Source organism: Protopterus annectens, chromosome 10.part0, assembly GCF_019279795.1.
Source record: "Protopterus annectens isolate FY-2018-M chromosome 10.part0, PAN1.0, whole genome shotgun sequence".
Lineage (NCBI taxonomy): Eukaryota > Metazoa > Chordata > Ceratodontiformes > Protopteridae > Protopterus > Protopterus annectens.
In genome coordinates this window covers 18426679-18446748 of record NC_056744.1, presented here as the reverse complement: position 1 = coordinate 18446748, position 20070 = coordinate 18426679, and the positions used below count along the sequence as shown (strand labels likewise).

Below are 20070 nucleotides of genomic sequence, written 5' to 3'. Positions count from 1 at the left end.
TTTTGACCTCAGTGTTCCACAGTGGAGCAAGTTATTCTGTGACCTAAGCTCAACTAGCAGCTATCTCAAATTTTCATATTGGGAAAAATCATTCCTTTTTGGCATCTATCAGGTTATGTAAAGCCTTTAAGGGTGCCTTCTTCATTAGACCACTGAGTAAGGATCACACACCTTGGGATCTTGCACTTCTCTTACAGGCTTTGACACATTCTTCCTTTGAACCAGCAGCCAAAGGAGGCCTAAAATTCTTGTGTTGGAAAACCATTTTTCTAGTCACCATTACTTCAGCAACATAAGTATCTGAACTCCAGGCTTTGTCTTCTCAACCTCCATATCTGAGGGATTTCCCTGTGAACCAGTCCCCCTCCTTACCAAAGGTTGCATCCGGAGGTAGTACTTAAGAAAACTATTAATTTGCCAGCTTCCTTTCCAAACTTCACTAATAAGGGAGAATACTTGCTGCACTTGTTGGATGTACATAGACAACTCAGATTTTATCTTCATAGAACACAAAATCTCAATGTCCGATCAGCTTTTTTCTTTCATGTTTGAAGGCTAAATTTGGTAAGCTGGTTTCAAAAGTAACCTTCACCACATAGCTTACTGATTTTGTATTTGTTTACAAGGATAAAGACTCTACCTTGCTGAGCTTCCTCAAGGCTTATTCAGCAATATCTGTTTCCACTTCTGCCTTATTATCCAGAACTTCAATAGATATTTGTGCTTCTACTTGGTTCAATGCTCTTACTTTTATTGCTCATTACAAATTGGATATTTTCTCCAGGGATAAGGCAGCATTTGGCTTTGCTGTTCTGTGGAATAGCCTTCCATGCTTACCATTCTGGGTTTCAAGCAGCTGGAAACTGTCCCAGTTGTTGAGGAATGGATGAAAAACTCAGTATGAGATACAAAAGTTGTGTGGTCACCATAATGATGCATCTGTGTTGTCTCTCTAAATCCTTTCTCAACATCCCTTCCTCCATCCCCCATTTCTTGTCATGGAAAATGTTTATATAGACGTTTGGTACGACCTGTAAAATATACCTAGAGATACATTTTCCCCTTCTACTCCAGATTTATCTATTTCCTGATTGTTTCCAGCTGCTGTGTTTGTACTCTTTTCAGTATGGATACTTTGATTAATCCTTAGTAATTTGGAATTGGGGGCAAACTTGATCTGAGGTAATGTGGGGTTTAGAGGGGATTATGGCTAAGGTGAGGAGTCTGAGCCACAGATCCCAAGTCTGTTAAAAGTACTCAAGTCATATTTGAAAACCCAGTTATTGAGGAAGGATGAAAACAGACAATTTGGATGCATTGTTATGGTGAGTACATTACTTTTGTTTTAAGTACATATCTCTGATCACATGTAGACTGGAGGGAGATGCAATGTTTTGATATAATAGGAAAACATGCATTTAGAAAATTACTTGAACTAAATATGGACTAAGAATGAGATAAATGACTGAGCATTTGCATAGATTTGAGTGCATAGTGTAGTGACTCTGATAAGTAAATTTAACTAGATGTCTTTGCCACATTAAAAAAAATCATTGCTTTCATGTGGTATAGACTGAAGGGGCAAAGCATTAAAAAGAAGTGTGTGCTGGTAATTGCAACCACTTGCCTGTCCAGTTTGATTAAAAGTTTTGCAATTTCTTTACCATCATTTTGTACACATTTCATTTGGTTTATGCTGTTTTCCTCTGTACTATCTTACTGTAAGTTGCCCTTTGAATGTACGTCATGCACCTTCAGATGTTTTTTTGGGGAGATTATGAATTTAAATTATTGAAATTGATAAATAGTAGAATTCTTTGCTCTTACTGTTTGCTTTTAAATTTAATTTGACTTTTTCAGATATTCACATTGCCAAAGGTGAGCACGAAGGTGAAATTAAAACTGACAGCTTTGGATGGTTCCAGAGTCAGGAAGGTGTCAATCTCGAACTTCAGCAGTCGAACGGAGGAGTACAGTGAGAGTGACTTGGTGGTGCTGACTAATTTAGGCGATATCCACATTGTTTCACTACCCTTGCTCAGACCCCAACAGCGCTTTAGTTGTATTCGAAAGGAGGACGTCAGCGGGATAGCCTCATGTGTATTCACCAGATATGGACAAGGTAATTGAATTGCATGACAAAATCTGGATATTATATGCAAGATTGGTTGGGCTTACATTGTAGCATTATTTTGTACAAGTAAGATAAGACTTTGGATTTCAGTGGTCTCTCTCTCTCTCTCTCTCTCTCAAAGAAGCAAGAAAAGGTGAAGAAAGTATTAGGTACTCCTTTGAAAATGGAAACCAAAATTTTAGTTTCTGTGATACTGATTAAATTACAGGACAGTTATTTCACTGTATTTTATTGTGTTGTGTCTTTATTTATTTATTTAATTGGCCGTTATTGGGTTTTCCACAGATCCTGTAATTTTTCCTTCTCACATGGTATGTTATTTCAAGGTGAGAGCTGGGGAGGGAGACTTCAGGCAGAGTTGTGTGGAATGATTTGTTTTTATTACATAAGCGGTAATGAACTTGTTTTGAGGAAGGCAGTATTACTTGCAGGAGAGCAGATGTGCAGTTCTGCTTTGTGTCTGCACCAAAATCTTTCCTATCCTTCTACTTTGGGCTGCATAGGATTTGACCGTGCTTGTTTGTGGTACGTAGTCCATGGTGGTAAAAAATCATGCCTCTCCCCATCAGACGAACTTCTTTCCCCACATTTGGCTCACCAGATCACTATTGAACTGTGGTCACCTGGATCCTGGTCAGGTCTTCCAAGTTGTTATTTGCGTTCACAGTGGCTTTATAAAAAAACTTTGCTATAAGCTTGTGTTTTTATTCAGCTATAGTTGGACTCAAAACATTTACACATGTGATATCTCTCCCTACTTTTTCTCACTGAATGGTTTGTGGTGTGATCATTTTTTATAAGATTCTTTCTGCTTATGTTGACTTCACAGAGAGAATTGGCAGTGTTCTGCAGACCTCCGAGTGTCTGCAAGCAGGTTCTTGGATTGGAGATATTTAAGTGAACATATTTGGACAGGTGCTGAGGGATAGTTCCTAGTTTATTAACAGTTCATTAATTCGATGAATAGTTTTTAACTGACTCAAGTTAAGTCTGTTCATGGAAATTTTTGTAGATATACCCACCCACATGGTGTGATTCCAGATGTTCTTCATCTCACATTGCTGCAGTCCTTACACTTGGGTAGTCCGCTGTCCTCGGTCGGCCCGAATATCAAAGTATAAGGCTGACGTCGGTCAGGGCGCATTTGACTGACGTCAGGACGTCAGGGTACAAATGCGCATGACCGACGTCATATCCTCTGTCTTTTTTGCCGCATGGTCCGATGCAGAAGCAGTGTTGCAAGTGCCGGTTGGCGTTCTGAGTTTTTTCGATTTAGAAGTTTCAGACCGAGTTCAAAGTTGGCTAAGTACCCCGTTGGGGAATATTTTTGTTTTTTCTTGCCTCAGTCATTTACCGGATGTCAGAAAAAGTTAATAATTGCATTTCTTGTGGGAAACAGATACCGCATAAAGATTATCATACTTTGTGTATTCCTTGCTTAGGGCCTGAGCACGACGTTGTTGGCTGTTGCTCTTGTGCTAGATTTAATAAACGCACTATAAAGAGAAGGTTGGATTGTGCGAATTTAGTCTTTGGGAAGCAGTGCAACTATAAAATGCCGTCGGATGCTCCGACGCCCGCTTCTTCAAAGAAGCGCAAGGACAAGGCAGTTAAGCCTAGGCTAGAAGAACCGTCTGTGCCTGACACCGGTTCTTTAGAGGTGTCGGTGGAGCCGGTGGCTCCACCGGAGGTTTCTTTGTGTTCCCAGGGTGAGACCTTATTATTACAAGATGTGGCTTCTCAGGAGACTAGTCAGGCTGAGGGGGCTTCTCATGTTACTATACTCCCCTCCCTTCCTAAGGTGGCTAGGCCCTCTCCTTCTGTTTCAAAGGCTTCCCCCAGGGGCAGGCCAGGTTTAGCTTCAGTTGGTGTTACCCCTAGCTCTTCAGGTACTGTGCCCAAGAAGCATATGCTTAAAATGGCAGAAGATTTGATTACTTTGATTAGGGGTTCTATGCCCCCTCCTGATAAGAGGCCTAGGGTGGAGCCTGAGTTGGGGGGTTTTGAGCAGGCTTCAGATGTTTCAGAGTCTTCGGCTGAAGACTTGCAGGAGTACTCTCCTTATTCTGATTCTGATGTGGATGATTCTACTCCTTCTGCTACTCCTCCTGAGGATTTTTCTTTTTCAGAAACTCTTCATTCCATGAGGGAGCATTTTAAGTGGGAAGGTCAGGACTTCTCTGATTCCAGGAAAAGGCTTAGGGAATTTCTGTTACCCCAGCATAGGCCGTTGGCTATACCTCCTGTTTTGGATGTAGTGGAAGATGTTTTTACAGAAGCTTCTCTTAATCCTGATTCTTTGCCTCCTGCTCCTGTTAAGCCGGATAGGTATTACAGGGTGCCTGAAGCTCATAAGTATCTTTTTAAGAGTCCTAGGGCAGACCCAGAAACTGTTAGCCAGGGGCCTAAAGGTGTTAAGGCTTCTGTTGTTAAGAATCCGGTTCCTGCAGACAAGGAGGCTAGGGCCTTGGATAGATGGGGTAAGAAAGTCTATACTTCTTCCACTCTTGCTATGAGGGCTCTGAATTGCCAGTTTCACATGTTGAAATACCAAAATTATCTCCTTTCACAATTGAAGTCTAAGGTTGATGCTCTGGCAGTAGGTATTGATTGTAAGGAGTTGCAAGATGTTCTTCGTCTTCCATTGCTGCAGTCCTGACTATTGGGTATAGTCCGCGTCCAGTCGGCCCGAATACCAGAGTATAAGGCTGACGTCGGTCAGGGCGCATTAGACTGACGTCAGTACGTCAGGGTACTAATGCGCATGACCGACGTCATATCCTCAGTCTTTTTTGCCGCATGGTCCGATGCAGAAGCAGTTTTGCGAGTGCAGGTTGGCGTTCTGAAATATTTCCGAAACCGGAGTTTCAGACCGAAACAGAGTTGGCTAAGTACCCCGTTGGGGAACATTTTGGTTTTTTCTTGCCTCAGTATTTTACCGGATGTCAGAAAAAGTGAATAACTGTATTTCTTGTGGGAAACAGATACCTCATAGGGATTATCATACCTTGTGTATACCTTGTTTAGGGCCTGAGCACGACGTTGTTGGTTGCCGCTCTTGTGCTAGGTTTAACAAACGCACTATTAAGAGGAGGTTAGACTGTGCCAGGTTAGTGTTTGGGAAGCGTTGCAATTATAAAATGCCGTCGGATGCTCCGACGCCCGCTTCCTCCAAGAAGCGCAAGGATAAAACAGTGAAGCCTAGGGTTGATGAACCGGCAGTCCCGGACGTCGGTTCTTTAGAAGGCTCAGTGGAGCTGGAGGTTTTGCCAGGAGTTTCCATGGAGTCCCAGGCTGAAACTATACTATTACAGGATGTGCCCTCTCAGGAGGTAGGCCAGGCTGAGGGGGCTTCTCAGGTGACTGTTCTTCCCTCACTTCCCAAGGTAGTTAGAGCCTCTCCTTCTGTTGCCAAAACTTCTTTGAGAGGTAGGCCTAGTTCAGCTTCAGTGGGGGCTTCTCCTAGCATTTCGGGTTCTGTACCTAAGAAACATATGCTTAAAATGGCAGAGGATTTGATTACTATGATTAGAGGTTCTATGCCCCCGCCTGATAAGAGGCCTAGGGTGGAACCGGAGTTTGATAGTTTTGAACAGTGTTCAGCGGCTTCAGAATCTTCTGTGGAAGATATGCAGGAGTATCCTACTTATTCTGATTCTGATGTGGATGATTCCACTCCTACAGCTTCTCCGCCTGAGGATTTTTCTTTTTCAGAGACTCTGCATTCCATGAGGGAGCACTTTAAATGGGAAGGCCAGGATTACTCTGATTCCCGGAAAAGGCTTAGGGAATTCTTGTTTTTACCCCAGCATAGGCCTTTAGCTATTCCTCCTGTGTTGAATGTGGTGGAAGATGTTTTTGCAGAGGCTTCCCTGAACCCTGACTCTTTGCCTCCTGCTCCTGTTAAGCCTGATAGGTATTATAGGGTGCCCGAAGCTCATAAATATTTGTTTAAGAGTCCTAGGGCGGACCCAGAAACAATTTCTCAAGGGCCTAAAGGTGTTAAGGCTTCTGTGGTTAAAAATCCTGTTCCCACTGATAAAGAGGCAAGGGCTTTGGATAGGTGGGGAAAGAAAGTGTATACTTCTTCCACTCTAGCCATGAGAGCATTGAATTGTCAGTTTCACATGCTAAAATATCAGAATTATCTCCTTTCACAATTGAAATCTAAGGTGGATGCTTTGGCGGAAGGTATTGAGTGTAAAGAGTTGCTGGATTTGGTTCATGTGTCTGAACAAGTGGGTAAGCATTCTTTGCAATGTGGTTTTGATGCTGTACAGGCCTCCTCGAGGGTGGCTGCTACCAGTTCTGTTCTTCGCAGGCATGCCTGGTTGAAGGATCAGAATTTAGCTGAGCATGTTAAGACAAGGATTTTGGATGCTCCTTTACAGTCTGATGTGTTGTTTGGATCGCCTGTGGAAGCAGTTTTAAAGAAAATGGAGGACAAAGCTAAGTCTATGCAAACTGTTAAAGATTTTCTGCAGGTGCAGCCACCAAAGTTTAGTAGAAATTGGCCTGCTAAGGGGTGGACATACCCTGCTTATGATTCCCAGTCTAGGGGTAGGTCTAGACGTGGTAGGGGCAGGGCTCAAGGTTCTTTTAGGCCTAGACAAGGGAGTTCACCTGCTCAGACTTCTGGTGAGGGCAGGGGTCAGTCCTTTCAGAACAGACCCAATGACCTGTCTTTTCAGCTGCCAGCAGATTCCCGTCTGGCAGCTCCTTTGGGAGGAAGACTGTCTCTTTTCAAAGAAAATTGGGATTTAATTACTCAAGACAAATGGGTGTTGGATATCATTCACCACGGTTACAGATTTTATTTCCATACAATGCCCCCTTTCAAAGGCATGCCAGACGTTCCTCCTCCACAAAGAAAAGAGGCTCACAAGCAAGTTTCTCAGTTACTTCAGATAGGGGCCATTCAGCCAGTCCCTGTATCAGAAAGGGGCCTAGGATTTTATTCTCGCCTGTTCCTTGTACCAAAGAAGGGGAACACGTGGAGACCAATTTTGGATTTATCTCTCCTCAACATGTTTCTGAACAGGTGGGTAAGCATTCTTTGCAATGTGGTTTGGATGCTGTACAGGCCTCGTCTAGGGTGGCTGCCACTGGGTCAGTTCTTCGCAGGCACGCCTGGCTGAGGGATCAGAATTTGTCTGAACATGTTAAAACAAGGATTTTAGATGCTCCTTTACAATCTGACGTGTTGTTTGGTCCTCCTGTTGAGACAGTTTTAAAGAAAATGGATGACAAGGCTAAGTCTATGCAGACTGTTAAGGATTTTTTGCAGGTCCAGCCTCCAAAGTTTAGTAGAAATTGGCCTACTAAAGGGTGGACGTATCCTTCTTATGATTCACAGTCTAGGGGTAGATCTAGACGTGGTAAGGGCAGAGCTCAGGGCTCTTTCAGGCCTAGAACAGGGAGTTTTCCTGCACAGGCTTCGGGTGAGGGCAGGGGTCAGTCCTTTCGTAAGCAGACCCAATGACCTACCTTTTCAGCTGCCAGAGCCTGCCTGCCTGGCAGCACCTTTGGGAGGAAGGTTGGCACTTTTCAAAGAAAATTGGAATTTAATTACCCAGGACAGATGGGTATTGGATATCATACACCACGGCTACAGGTTTTATTTCCATACCTTGCCTCCTTTCAAAGGCATGCCAGACGTTCCTCCTCAACAAAGAATAGAGGCTCACAAACAGGTTTCTCTGTTGCTCCGACTAGGGGCCATACAGCCGGTCCCTCTGCCAGAAGTGGGCCTAGGATTTTATTCTCGCCTGTTCCTAGTACCAAAGAAGGGAACACGTGGAGACCAATTTTGGATTTATCTATCCTCAACACTTATCTGGACATTCCCAAGTTCAAAATGTTGACGTTGCAGCAGCTTTTACCTCTGCTGGGCAAAGATCATTGGATGGTAACTTTAGATCTCAAGGAGGCTTACCTTCATGTTCCTATCAGACTAAGTTGCGGAAAGTATCTGCGTTTTCGAGCTGGGACTTCTCACTATCAGTTCTCTGCATTGCCCTTTGGCTTATCTACTGCGCCCAGAGTGTTCACGAAAGTTCTGGCTCCAGTGATAGCTTTCTTCAGACTAAAAGGAATACAGATCTATCCTTATTTGGACAACTGCCTAATTCTGGCTCAAGGAAGAGAAGAGCTTCTTCATCATTTGGAATATGTGATAGCAGTGCTAAGATGCCTAGGGTATTCTGTGAACGAAATAAAGTCCAGTCTAGTACCCTCTCAAGACATGTGCTTTCTGGGTGTGAGACTGAATACAGCATCCCAGATGGCCTTTTAACCCCGGACAAACAAAAGAGTCTATCCCTTTACTTCCATCAACTATCTCATCAGTCCGGGCTGACTGCAAGGACAGTCCTTCAAGCCTTAGGGTTCATGGCATCTTGTATTCTGGTGCTTCCCAATGCCAAACTGCATATGAGGAAGCTACAATGGTATCTCAAAAATGTATGGACACAGCACTGCCAGGATCTGGACACTGTCATTCAAATAATACCTTGCATTCAAAAGGAATTTTTGTGGTGGGCTCAGGAATGTCACCTAAACAAGGGACTCTCTGTGACCCGGCCAGAGGCGAGTCAAATTTTAACGACAGATGCCTCAGACAGAGCTTGGGGAGCTCATCTAAATGGAAAGTGGATACAAAACAAGTGGCCTGTCAGACAACAACATCTGCATATCAACATGAAGGAGATGTTAGCAGTCCAGTTTGCATTAATTGCTTTCAAGGAATTACTTCTTCCAGGGCAGGTGTTGATTCTAACAGACAACACAACTGTCATGTGGTACATCAACAAGCAAGGGGGAACACATTCTTATCCTCTATGCAGGCAAGCAATGATTTTGTGGGAGACTGCTCTCAGTTTACAGCTCAATCTTCAGGCAAGGTTTCTGCCAGGAGCACAGAACTCCTTAGCAGATGTGTTGAGCAGACGAATTATGGATCCCCACGAGTGGAAATTGGATCCTCATGTATTTCAGAAATTGACAGTGTCATGGGGAACTCCAGACATAGATCTGTTCGCTTCTCCACTAAACCATCAGCTGCCAAGGTTTTGCACAAAAGGTTTCATCCCACAGCTTGGAGAGTGGATGCTCTTTCTTTCAATTGGAGCAATCTTCATGTGTATGCCTTTCCACCTCTGCCTCTCCTCCTAAAGGTACTTCTGAAGGTCAGACAGGACAAGCCAAGGATGATTTTAATAGCTCCGGATTGGCCTCGACAACACTGGTACCCATTACTGAGAAGTCTGGTACGGAAGCCTCCATGGCCTTTGCCTTCGATTCCACACCTGTTGTCGCAGGAGGACGGCCATTTGCTAAATGTCAAGCTTCACTCTCTGCACCTAACAGCCTGGCATATTCTGTTTTGAACCATAGTGGGCCTCCACTTCCTCAGCAAGTTTTAAATGTTATTTTGGAAGCTAGGAGGCCTAGTACAAGGAAAGTGTACGCAGACAAATGGAAGAGATTTTTGTTTTGGAGTGCAGCAAAAGATTTTGATGTTTCTGAGCCTAATTTGTGTGTGGCTCTTCAATATCTTACTGAGTTGCTAGACAAAGGTTTGTCTTTCTCTTCTATTAAAGTTCATGCTGCAGCAATTTCAGCTCACTATGATTGCAACCCACCATTGTTTTCTCATCCTTTGTTCAAGCAATTTCTTAGAGGGGCAAAGAATATAAGACCCCCACGAAGAGCTCCTACTCCTGCTTGGGATCTCAATTTTGTGTTGGAGAAACTCACTCTACAACCTTTTGAGCCTGCAGCTACTGCTGAGTTGAAATATTTATCTTGGAAGACTGCTTTTTTGTTGGCCATTACTTCTGCAAGAAGGGTTTCTGAATTACAGGCCCTTATGGCGGTTGAGCCTTTCTTGATTTTCCATAAGGATAGGGTATCATTACGTACTAATTCTTCCTTTATGCCTAAGGTGGTTTCTAGTGTGGCTTTAAACCAAACTATTCATTTGCCTACTTTTTATGCAAATCCCCAAAATAAAGGGGAAAAGATTTTGCACACTTTAGATGTCCACAGGCAGTTGCTATTATTTGGACAGAACTAAAGGTTTCAGGCAGTCTCAGCAGTTGTTTGTTTCTTTTGCTTTGAGTTCTCAGGGCAAGCCTGTATCAAAACAAACTATTTCTAAGTGGATTGGGTTTTGCATTGCTTTCTGTTATTCCCATCATGGCAAGGAGATTCCAGCTGGGATTAGGCCTCATTCCACTAGGGCTACTGCCACTTCAACAGCTTTTTGAGGGAGTGGCAACCAAGGATATTTTGGAGGCAGCTACTTGGAGTTCTGTGCATACTTTCTCTAAGCATTTTCACCTGCCACTTTACTCTAAGTCCAGGGCTGGTTTTGCCACTGCTGTTTTGCAGGGCATTTTGGCTGCTCCTGCTTCCTTGTAATTAGCCATCCTCCCTTACCTCTGCTTTGGGATTCTACCCAAGTGTAAGGACTGCAGCAATGTGAGATGAAGAACATAGTACAGTTTTGTACCTACCATAAATGTAGATGTTCGAAGATCCACATTGCTGCAGTCCAATTTACCCTCCCTCCTTCCCCTCTGTAGTTAGAGGTGGTTGTATGGGTTGGGTTGTACATTTTGTGTATATTGTATATATTGTACATATAGTTAGTGCAAGGGTGGTTGCTTGGTTGTTTGCTGTCTTTTGGTTTTGACCTTTATTTTAGGGTCTTCTGACATCTGGGGCAAGAAAAGACTGAGGATATGACGTCGGTCATGCGCATTTGTACCCTGACGTCCTGACGTCAGTCAAATGCGCCCTGACCGACGTCAGCCTTATACTTTGATATTCGGGCCGACCGAGGACAGCGGACTACCCAAGTGTAAGGACTGCAGCAATGTGGATCTTCGAACATCTACATTTATGGTAGGTACAAAACTGTACTTTTCTGCTTTATTCGATTTTTATTTCATCAATGTTTGTGTGGAGTGCTTAGCTTAATGTGACATTGTTTAATTTATAGCTTCTTATGGGGGAGTCAGTCTAACAGTCAAATGTGTGAGTGTTCAATCTCGCCATTTGTTCTTACACACGGGTTCGGAGCCGATCCTCGGCTCCGAGTCGGCCGCATAGCAAAGCTCTGCATCTTAGAGAAGCTCGAGACCAGGCTATATCCCACAATCCTCCCTGCCATTACTCAGATCTAGTTTGCCGCTGCAACAGATCACATCGACGAGAGCTCGGACCAGAGAGATTTTTGTTATATCACAGATAAGATTCTTATCTTTCTTGTTTAAAAAGTTCTTAAAGTTAGTTTTTGATATAGTGCTAGTGTGTGTGTGTGTGTGTGTGTGTGTGTGTGTGTGTGTGTGTGTGTGTGTGTGTGTGTGTGTGTGTGTATTATAGTTAATCCTGTAATATTCTTATAGGTTCCCTTTTGTGGCCTACATATATAAATATTTACTTAGTAGTTATTAGGTATTGTAGCTAGTGGTTTAAAATTTTTCCTAGTAGAGTGTCTTACTTCTACCGGTTATGTCAGAGAAAGCCAAATCCGGCTTTAAAAGATGTCAGTGTGGACAGAAAATGTCCATCACTGACAACCACGCTTCCTGTGTTTACTGTCTTGGCCCTCTCCACTTACAAGAGGATTGCTCTATATGCCATTCCTTTAGTGGGAGGGTCATGACAGATAGACGCAGGAAACTTATAGATAGGGGACTACTTAAGCCTGCCTTCCAGGAGGCTTTGGACAAATCGGACTAGGCTTCTAAGTCCTCGAAGGGGTCGAAGATGTCGGAGCCCATGTCATCGGCTCCAAGTTCATCTTCGAAGGTTCGTTCGCCGGTTCCACAGACTTCAGGGCCAAGCGTCGAACGTTTGTCTTTCACTGAGCCCCAGGTCTTGGAACCGGTGTCGGAGCTACCGCCACCGTCCATTCTTCGGTTGGTGCCATCTTCGGCCCCTTCGACCCGATCTTCCAGACCGTTATCCGATACAGATGTGGATCGTGTCGTGCAGAAACTCATGGAGAACACGGCCCTTTCCAAGTTGATTGCAGTTTCCTCCCAATTGGTGTCGAAACTAGAAGGCCTCCCTATATCTCCAACAGGTCCTCCTTCGAGACCCATCCAGTCTTCGGAGCCGGGAGAGGATGAGCCGATGATAGTGGAGCCCTTGGTGCCGAAACCGTCCATTGCACGATCGACACCATTGACTTCGACTCCTTCGGAACCTGTAGATGAGTCGCGGAGCCGACGGTCTCTCCTCGGTTCCGGGACAGAGAGTCGTACCGACCTTTCAGTGCCGACTCTCCCTCTCGGGGCCTCGGCGCAGATTGGCTCGGCTCCGTCCTCGGGGTCGGGGCCCACGGCCCCCGTGTCTGGGATGCTTCCATGTTCTTCGGAACCGTAGGAGTCCTCGGCCCGGGGTTCAGGGGTTTTTGACCTTATGAGGAAGGTTTTGTCTGCACAGACAACCACTTCATCGGAGGCGTCTTCTCCCTCCCCTAAGGGGCCGCTTTCTTTTTCTGCCCCCACGACCCATCCAAAGCGTAGAGCACCATTGCCTCAGCCACCCCCAGAGGGTGCCCCCTGTTCCTCTGAGGCCTCACCGGAAGCCCCCTCCGATGAGGTTCCGAGGAAAAGACTGTGCAAGAGGAGGCACTTAGATTCCCCGCAGGAATCTCTAACATCTGACACTGACTTGGATGAGGCAGAGGGGTCCCCAAAATCCCCCTCTGAGGATGTCTCATTTGCGGACATCTTTGAGATCTTAAAACAGAGGGGTGATTGGCAGTCCCTAGCCCCCACTGAGGACGAGTCGGTGCTGCTGAAGGCTTTTGGGGCTCAACCTTCTACCTCCTGGGTTACTTCGCCCTTCGATGAGTTAATGGATTTGATTGCTCGAAGGCAGTGGGAGACACCGGACACAGTGGATCCGGTCCCTCGAAAACCGAGCAAATTTATCACCGCCCCCCAGGACAAGGTTTATCTCACCAAGGGAGTTCCGGTCGACGCTATGGTGGTGGCGGCAGCCACTAAAAAGGAGATGTCTGAGTCTTCCTCTTCTGTTCATCCTCCTAATAAGGATTCTAGGACTATGGACAGATATGGGAAGTGTGATTTTAGTACAGCAACTTTTTCCATGCGTTCACTAAACTATTTGACACATTTTACACGTCTGCAGAGGGATCTCATCAAGGAGCTGGGAGATACCCTCCAGGGTAACACAGATGCTGCTGATTCAGACAAGGTAACAGAACAGCTTAACACCCTTACCTCCATAGTGAACTCATCCATGAGGTTTATCTCGTATGATGTTGAAGGATCGAGTAGAGCTGCAGCTTCAGCGATTGCTCTGCAAAGACAATCCTGGATGCAGCTGTGCTCATTTGCGGAAGCCTTCAAGTCTTCCTTCGCCAACGCCCCCTTTGATGGTGCCACTCTCTTTAGGCCCAAAGTGAAGGAGACACTAACTCGGTGCGAGCAAGAAGGAAAGACTCTGTCTGCTGTCGGAGTCCGTTTTTCCGCTCCAACTAGACCGTACCCCAAAGGGCAACGAGGTGGAAAAATGTGGTTCCGTAAAACTCAGGGATCTTCCCAGGCCACACAGAGTGATGCCCCCTCCAGAGGCAGAGGGGGGGGGGCAGAAATGGAAGACGTCGCCCCGGCGGCAGAGGGGGTCCGCAGAACCAAGGCGACAGGGATCCTACCCTGGTAAGCCTTTCCAGCACTCCTGAACGGAGGCCCGACTGTCCTGCTCTGGAGGCAGTTGGGGGTCGCTTGGCTTTATACCCACAGGCCTGGCTAACTCTTACCTCGGACGCTTGGGTAAAAAGCATTGTAACCAGAGGATACAAAATCCCCTTCATATCAACTCCACCCCAACAAAGAAGGTTTCCAGATGTGCCACCCCATCTGCGAGGCCCAGCAGCAATAGAAATTTCAAAGCTGCTCGAAAAAAGAGTCATCCAACCAGTCCCGGCGGACCAAAGAGGATCCGGAACTTACTCAAGGTTCTTTTTAGTTCCAAAAAAGACAGGGTACTGGAGACCGATTTTGGATCTCAGCAATCTCAACACCTTCGTGAAGAAGGAAAAGTTCCGGATGGTCACGCTTCAATCGATCCTTCCATTTTTACAGAAGGACGACTGGATGTGCTCGATAGATCTCAAGGATGCGTACTACCACATCAAAATGGCCAGACCGTCCAGAGATCACCTGCGCTTCTGGCTGGGAGCCAGTCACTTTCAATTTCGAGCCCTGCCCTTTGGGCTCACCTCAGCCCCCAGGGTATTCACCAAATGCATGGCAGTGGTAGCGTCTCACTTGAGACGTCTAGGATTCCGGGTGTTTCCCTATCTGGACGACTGGCTACTCACCACCACCACCGAGCGTCGCCTCATACAAGCCAGAGACTACACAGTCAACCTTTGTTCCCACCTAGGGATTTCCATAAACTTCGAAAAATCTGCCTTACTGCCCTCACAGCATATTTCATTCATCGGAGCAGACCTAGATATACGTTTAACACTGGTAAAGCTCCCTCCAATAAGGGCTTCATCCCTCAAGGAATAGGTTCTTCTTCTACTGCAAAGCAGGAAAGCCCCGGCCAAACTAGTGTTGAAGGTTTTGGGACTTATGGCAGCGTCCCTGATTGCAGTTCCTATCAGGAGATTGCACATGAGGCTCCTCCAATGGCTGCTGTTCACGCAGTGGTCGTTCCAGCAGTTACCCCTAGCGCACGAGATTCTGATAACAGATTCTTGCAAATGAGACCTCTCATGGTGGGTGTACAGTCAGGATCTCACTATGGGTCGTCCATTTGTTCTACCCAATCCGACGGCCACGATAACCACAGACGCTTCTCTGATAGGGTGGGGGGGACTATTTCAGGGAAGAACAGTCCAAGGGGAATGGTCCAACATGGAGTACAACCTGCACATAAATGTTCTGGAAATGAGGGCGGTGTTCCTGGCGTTGCAACACTTTCAAACCCTCCTACCTCTAGGAACAGTAGCAGTTCAGACAGACAACATGTCTGTAGTCTGGTACATAAACAAACAGGGGGAACCAGATCTTACCCATTATGCAGAGAGGCCATGAGAATTTGGCAATGGGCAGAGTCCATGGGTCACTTTCTGATAGCAACGCACATCCCGGGGTCATCCAACGTCATTGCGGACAGGTTGAGCAGAGCCATCCTGTTACCTCACGAGTGGTCCCTCAATCCACAGGTGGCGGAAAGAATTTTCCGCAGATGGGGCCAGCCTTGCTGCAATCTATTTGCTTCCCCGATGAATACCAAATGCAGAAGCTATTTTGCCCTTCTACCCCCTCCGGGGATGTCCCCAGGGACGCACTGATACACGATTGGCCCCCGGGTCTCCTATATGCATTTCCACCTACCCCCTTGATTCCCAAATTTCTTCAGAAAGCCAGGAACCTGGAAAGGACAATTATACTCATAGCCCCATTCTGGCCTCGACAGATATGGTTCCCCTTTCTTCGAGCCCATCAAACAGAGGAACCGTGGATCCTGGACCCAGTACCAGATCTGCTGACCCATTCGTCGGGAGTTCCTCACCCGTCTCTTCTATCCCTCAAACTAGCAGCTTGGCTGCTCCACTTCCCTGCCTAGCCAGGTCTGATCTACTTTCTCCGGCAGTTCAACTCATTCTGGTTGCCTCTCATAAAGCTTCCACTACAAAACTCTACAGGAGTAAATGGAAACGCTTTGTATACTGGGCATCTAGCCAACACTTGGACCCCCCCTAGTAGCTCCTTTACATAAAGTTCTAGAATTTCTATCTATCCTCTTTCACAAAGGAGCCTCTACTTCCACACTAAGAGTACAGTTGGCGGCCATATCCAACTACCATGTTGGTGAGGACGGTTCTCCCATTATGTCCCACAGGCTTTGTAAGGCTTTGATGAAAGGAACCTTCCATCTTTGACTGCCCGTCAGAGACCCTTTATTCCCATGGAATTTAAATTTATTATTGTCACAACTAATGTTGCCACCCTTTGAACCAGCCTTGTCTTGCCTCCTGAAGTTCTTGTCGTGGAAGACACATTTTCTCGTAGCTGTTACTTCAGCTCGAAGAGTATCAGAGCTGCAAGCACTATCAGTCAGGCCGCCTTACTTAATTTTCCACCCAGATAGTCTCCTTGCGAACAAATCCGTCTTTCCTTCCTAAGGTATGTTCTGTCACGAATATTAACCAGTCCATAGAACTCCCTACTTTTTTCAAGAACCATACCAGCAAGTTGGAGTATATGCTGCACAAGTTGGATGTCCACAGACAACTAAGATTTTATTTGGATAGGACTAAAGATTACAGGAAAACAGATCAGCTTTTTGTCACGTTTGCAGACAATAAAAAGGGCATGGCAGTTACAAAACGTACACTATCTAAATGGCTTACTAATTGTATAGCCTTTGTATATTCTAAGTCGAATCAGGCCTTGCCTGCCAAACCTAAGGGCCATTCTACCAGATCCGTTTCCACTTCTTTGGCTCATGCAGCTCGTCTGCCTTTGGACACGATTTGTGCAGCAGCCACATGGTCTAAACCACATACGTTCATCGCTCATTATAGGGTTGACAAAGCCTCCAAAGACAGGACATCTTTTGGTTCCACTGTGCTTAGGAATGTTCTTCCATGAGTCACTCGGGGTGACGGAGCTAGGACGCTACCGTGTAAGAACAACGGCGAGATTGAACACTCTCACATAAAGAAGTTATGTTCTTACCATAACGTTCCATGTGGAGTGTTCATCTCGCCTTTGTTCTTACATTCCCTCCCTTCCCTCCCTCACGTGTTTGGAAGAACGAGTAGGACTAGAGTCTGGTCGAAATGCCTTAACCCCTTCCGGGTGTATTGTTTCTTGCCTCATGGGGTATATTTCACTACCCTTAGTTAATTTGTTAAGTGAGACAGTGTCTCTGAGTTCTGTGGCAGTGTGTAGCCTTAGCACCTGAGGTTTTTCGTTGGTCTGGTTTACTTGCAAACTAGATCTGAGTAATGGCAGGGAGGATTGTGGGATATAGCCTGGTTTCGAGCTTCTCTAAGATGCAGAGCTTTGCTATGCGGCCGACTCGGAACCGAGGATCGGCTCCGAACCCGTGTGTAAGAACAAAGGCGAGATGAACACTCCACATGGAACGTTATGGTAAGAACATAACTTCTTTTTTATGCCATTTGGGTTTTAGCCAGTTTACATTTAATAGTGTACATGAAACTGCATAAAATAAGATCTGATGATGTTATTTTCATTCACTCTTCAACCTGTGGGTTCGGATCCAAACCTTGGATCTGACTCGGCCACTTTCTATAGCCCTAGGATCCAATTCTTGAGCTCCTCTGTTACCCATAATGCCTTATTCCGCCATTAATGTTGGTCAAAATTTCGCATTAAAATTGGATTTTGTTGGTTCTACTGTCTTTGAGCTTTATTGTGCGCAGTGCGAGTCCATTTTCTGTCTCATTGCGCCAGATTACCTCAAATCTCATTTGCCACTCAACAAGATGGACCGGAATTGCGACTCACGAGCTTCTAGTTGGTTAGTGAGTATTTCTGTGCATTTTAGCTTCCTATTCCATAGTTTTCTCTCTTAAGTACGTTTATGCTAGTTTAATTCCTTCTAGTCTGCTCATCGTCAGACCTATCTGCTCTCATTTTCCTCATTTCTCTCTCTCTTTTGTTGGAGAGATTCAGATGTCTGAGAAAATGGTTTTAAAAACTGCACTTCTGTGGGCACAAGATTCCAGCCCACAGGGAGTGCGTTTAATGTTTGGGCTGTAAACATTTGGAGTCTCCTTGCTCCATTTGCACAGGCTTTAACAGCGTGCCTTAAGTGACAGGTGGAATAAGTTTATTCTTAAAGGCTTTCTGCTTCCTTGCTTGACTCTTCTTCCTCAGAGGCTCAAACCCCCAAGAAACAAAAGGAGTCAAGAGAACTCCAAAAGCGTTCTCTGGATAAGCCTTCTCCGTTACATATGGCTGAACCGCCAAAAAAGGTTCAGAAGACTTTGGATCCAATGTCTTCAGATCCTACACCAGCTACAACTGCCAATCCTGTTATTAACATTCAGACTTTCCCGGAGCCCGTCCCTCTTACTCTGGTATCTACTGGGCTCCAGCAATCACTGAAAAGATCATCCAGACCTTCCTCCACCTCTTCATCCGTCAGGTCTTCCCGCAGTCTTTCAGAACTTGAGGTTGATAGAATGATGAGAAAACTTCAGGACACACATCCAGATGGGTTTTTGCCAGCTTCATCCCCCTCTGGATCTGTGAGCCATCCTTCTGCCTTTATTCCAGTTGCTCCTTCTCCAGTCCGACCATTTGCTTAGTAGCCCTCTGATCCGAAGGCCTTGAGAGTCGAGATGTCAGATCCGACAGTGCTTCCCCTCGGAGCTTCAGCGTTTGAGAGCTTGGTGCCAACTCCCTTCTCGGAGATGGAAAACTGTGGGTCTCTCAGATTATCTGCCGTTGGAGTTTCGGCCTTGGAGAGATATCTTCGACTTCTGCAGCTCTTTCTGCCTTCGAGGTGGTTGAGAAGGATCACTCTACCTAGAAGAGCCCCGACTCTCATGTCCTCGGATCTGTATCCAACACCTGCTTTGGATCCTGTGCCAGAGGCCTCTCTTCTGTTTCCTCCAGGACAGCCAGCCTAGAAGAGCTTCCAACCAGTTCCAGTTTCGGAATCCCCTCGTCTCTTCTGATACCTCCCCGGAGCATCCCCATTGAGAAGATCCCTCGTAAGAGAGAGTGCAAATGGAGGCACCTGGATTCCCCCCAGGAATCTGTCATTGAGGATACTGACTTTGATGAGGAGGAAGGGTCTCCAAGATCTCCACCTGAAGATGGCTCTTTTGGAGACATTCTTGAAATCCTTCACCAGAAAGGTGGATGGACTGCCCAAACCCCTACTCAGGAGGAATCTGTGATTTTGGAAGCCTTCTGTTCTGACCTCTCTACATCTTGAATGTCCCTCTCTCAGCAGATGACCTTGATGACCTTGTCTCCTGCAGGGTATGGAAGGAGCCAGATGCTGTGGAACCAGTCTCTAAATGACCCAAGATCCTCCGTTCTCCCGTCCGATAGCATCGGATAAAAGGTATTTATTTCTGTAGATGCCATGGTTGTTGGGCAGCCACCAAGAAGGAGCTAGCAGAGGAAAGCTCCACTGTCCATACCTCCCTAACAGGGAGTCTAGGACTTTGGACAGGTTTAGGAAGCAGGTTTATGTGTCAGTGACCTTTGCATTGCAATCGCTGAACTACCTGGCACACTTCACCAGACTACAGAGGGACTTAATTAAGGAAGAAACTAGTTCTGCCCCAGGGTCCATGCCTGCCGAGGAACAGAAATCCCTTTCCTCCAGATTGGCCACCCGACAGTCCCTCTCTCTCTCTAACACTTCCATGAGGCTATTCTCGCATGCCACAGAAGTACCTCAAGGGCTGCCCCTTCAGGTATTAATGTAAGGCATCATGCCTGGATGTGGCTTTGTGACTTCGCGGGACCTTTCAAGGCATCCTTCATCAATGTTCCCTTTGATGGATCATCAGTGTTTAGCCCCACTGTTAGAGACACTCTCCTGTAGTGAGAAAGACTGAAAGACCTTGTCCATTTTTTTACCCCACAAAGGCCTTTCTCCAGGAGCCAGCATGGTCATAAAAAATGTGGTTCAAAAAGTCTCAAGGTCCTTTTCAGTAATCGCAGGGAGATTTTTTCTTCAGAGGGTGAACAACAATAATGGTAGACACTGCCTACACTGCAGAATGGGGTCTGCAAAGTCCAAGGGTATTGGGATTCCTTCTTGGATAGATCCTTTCAGCGCTTCTAAGAGAGTGCCTGACTGTCCCTGTCTGTGGGCAGTCGCCGGACACTTATCCTTGCACCCAGACACCTGGTTAGCCATTACAAACATTCATTGAG

At 45.9% G+C, this 20070-nt stretch overlaps 1 protein-coding gene across 7 annotated transcripts in view; it reads left to right on the top strand.

Moving 5' to 3' along the window:
* The window catches only part of LLGL2 (LLGL scribble cell polarity complex component 2), a 2451001-nt gene that overhangs the window by 2051415 nt on the left and 379516 nt on the right, over nt 1-20070 (top strand). For all 7 annotated transcript variants that reach the window (XM_044084955.1, XM_044084956.1, XM_044084957.1 and 4 more), the window contains exon 20: nt 1861-2122. In XM_044084955.1, coding sequence (XP_043940890.1) covers nt 1861-2122 — 262 coding nt within the window. The remainder of the gene's footprint in view (nt 1-1860; nt 2123-20070) is intronic.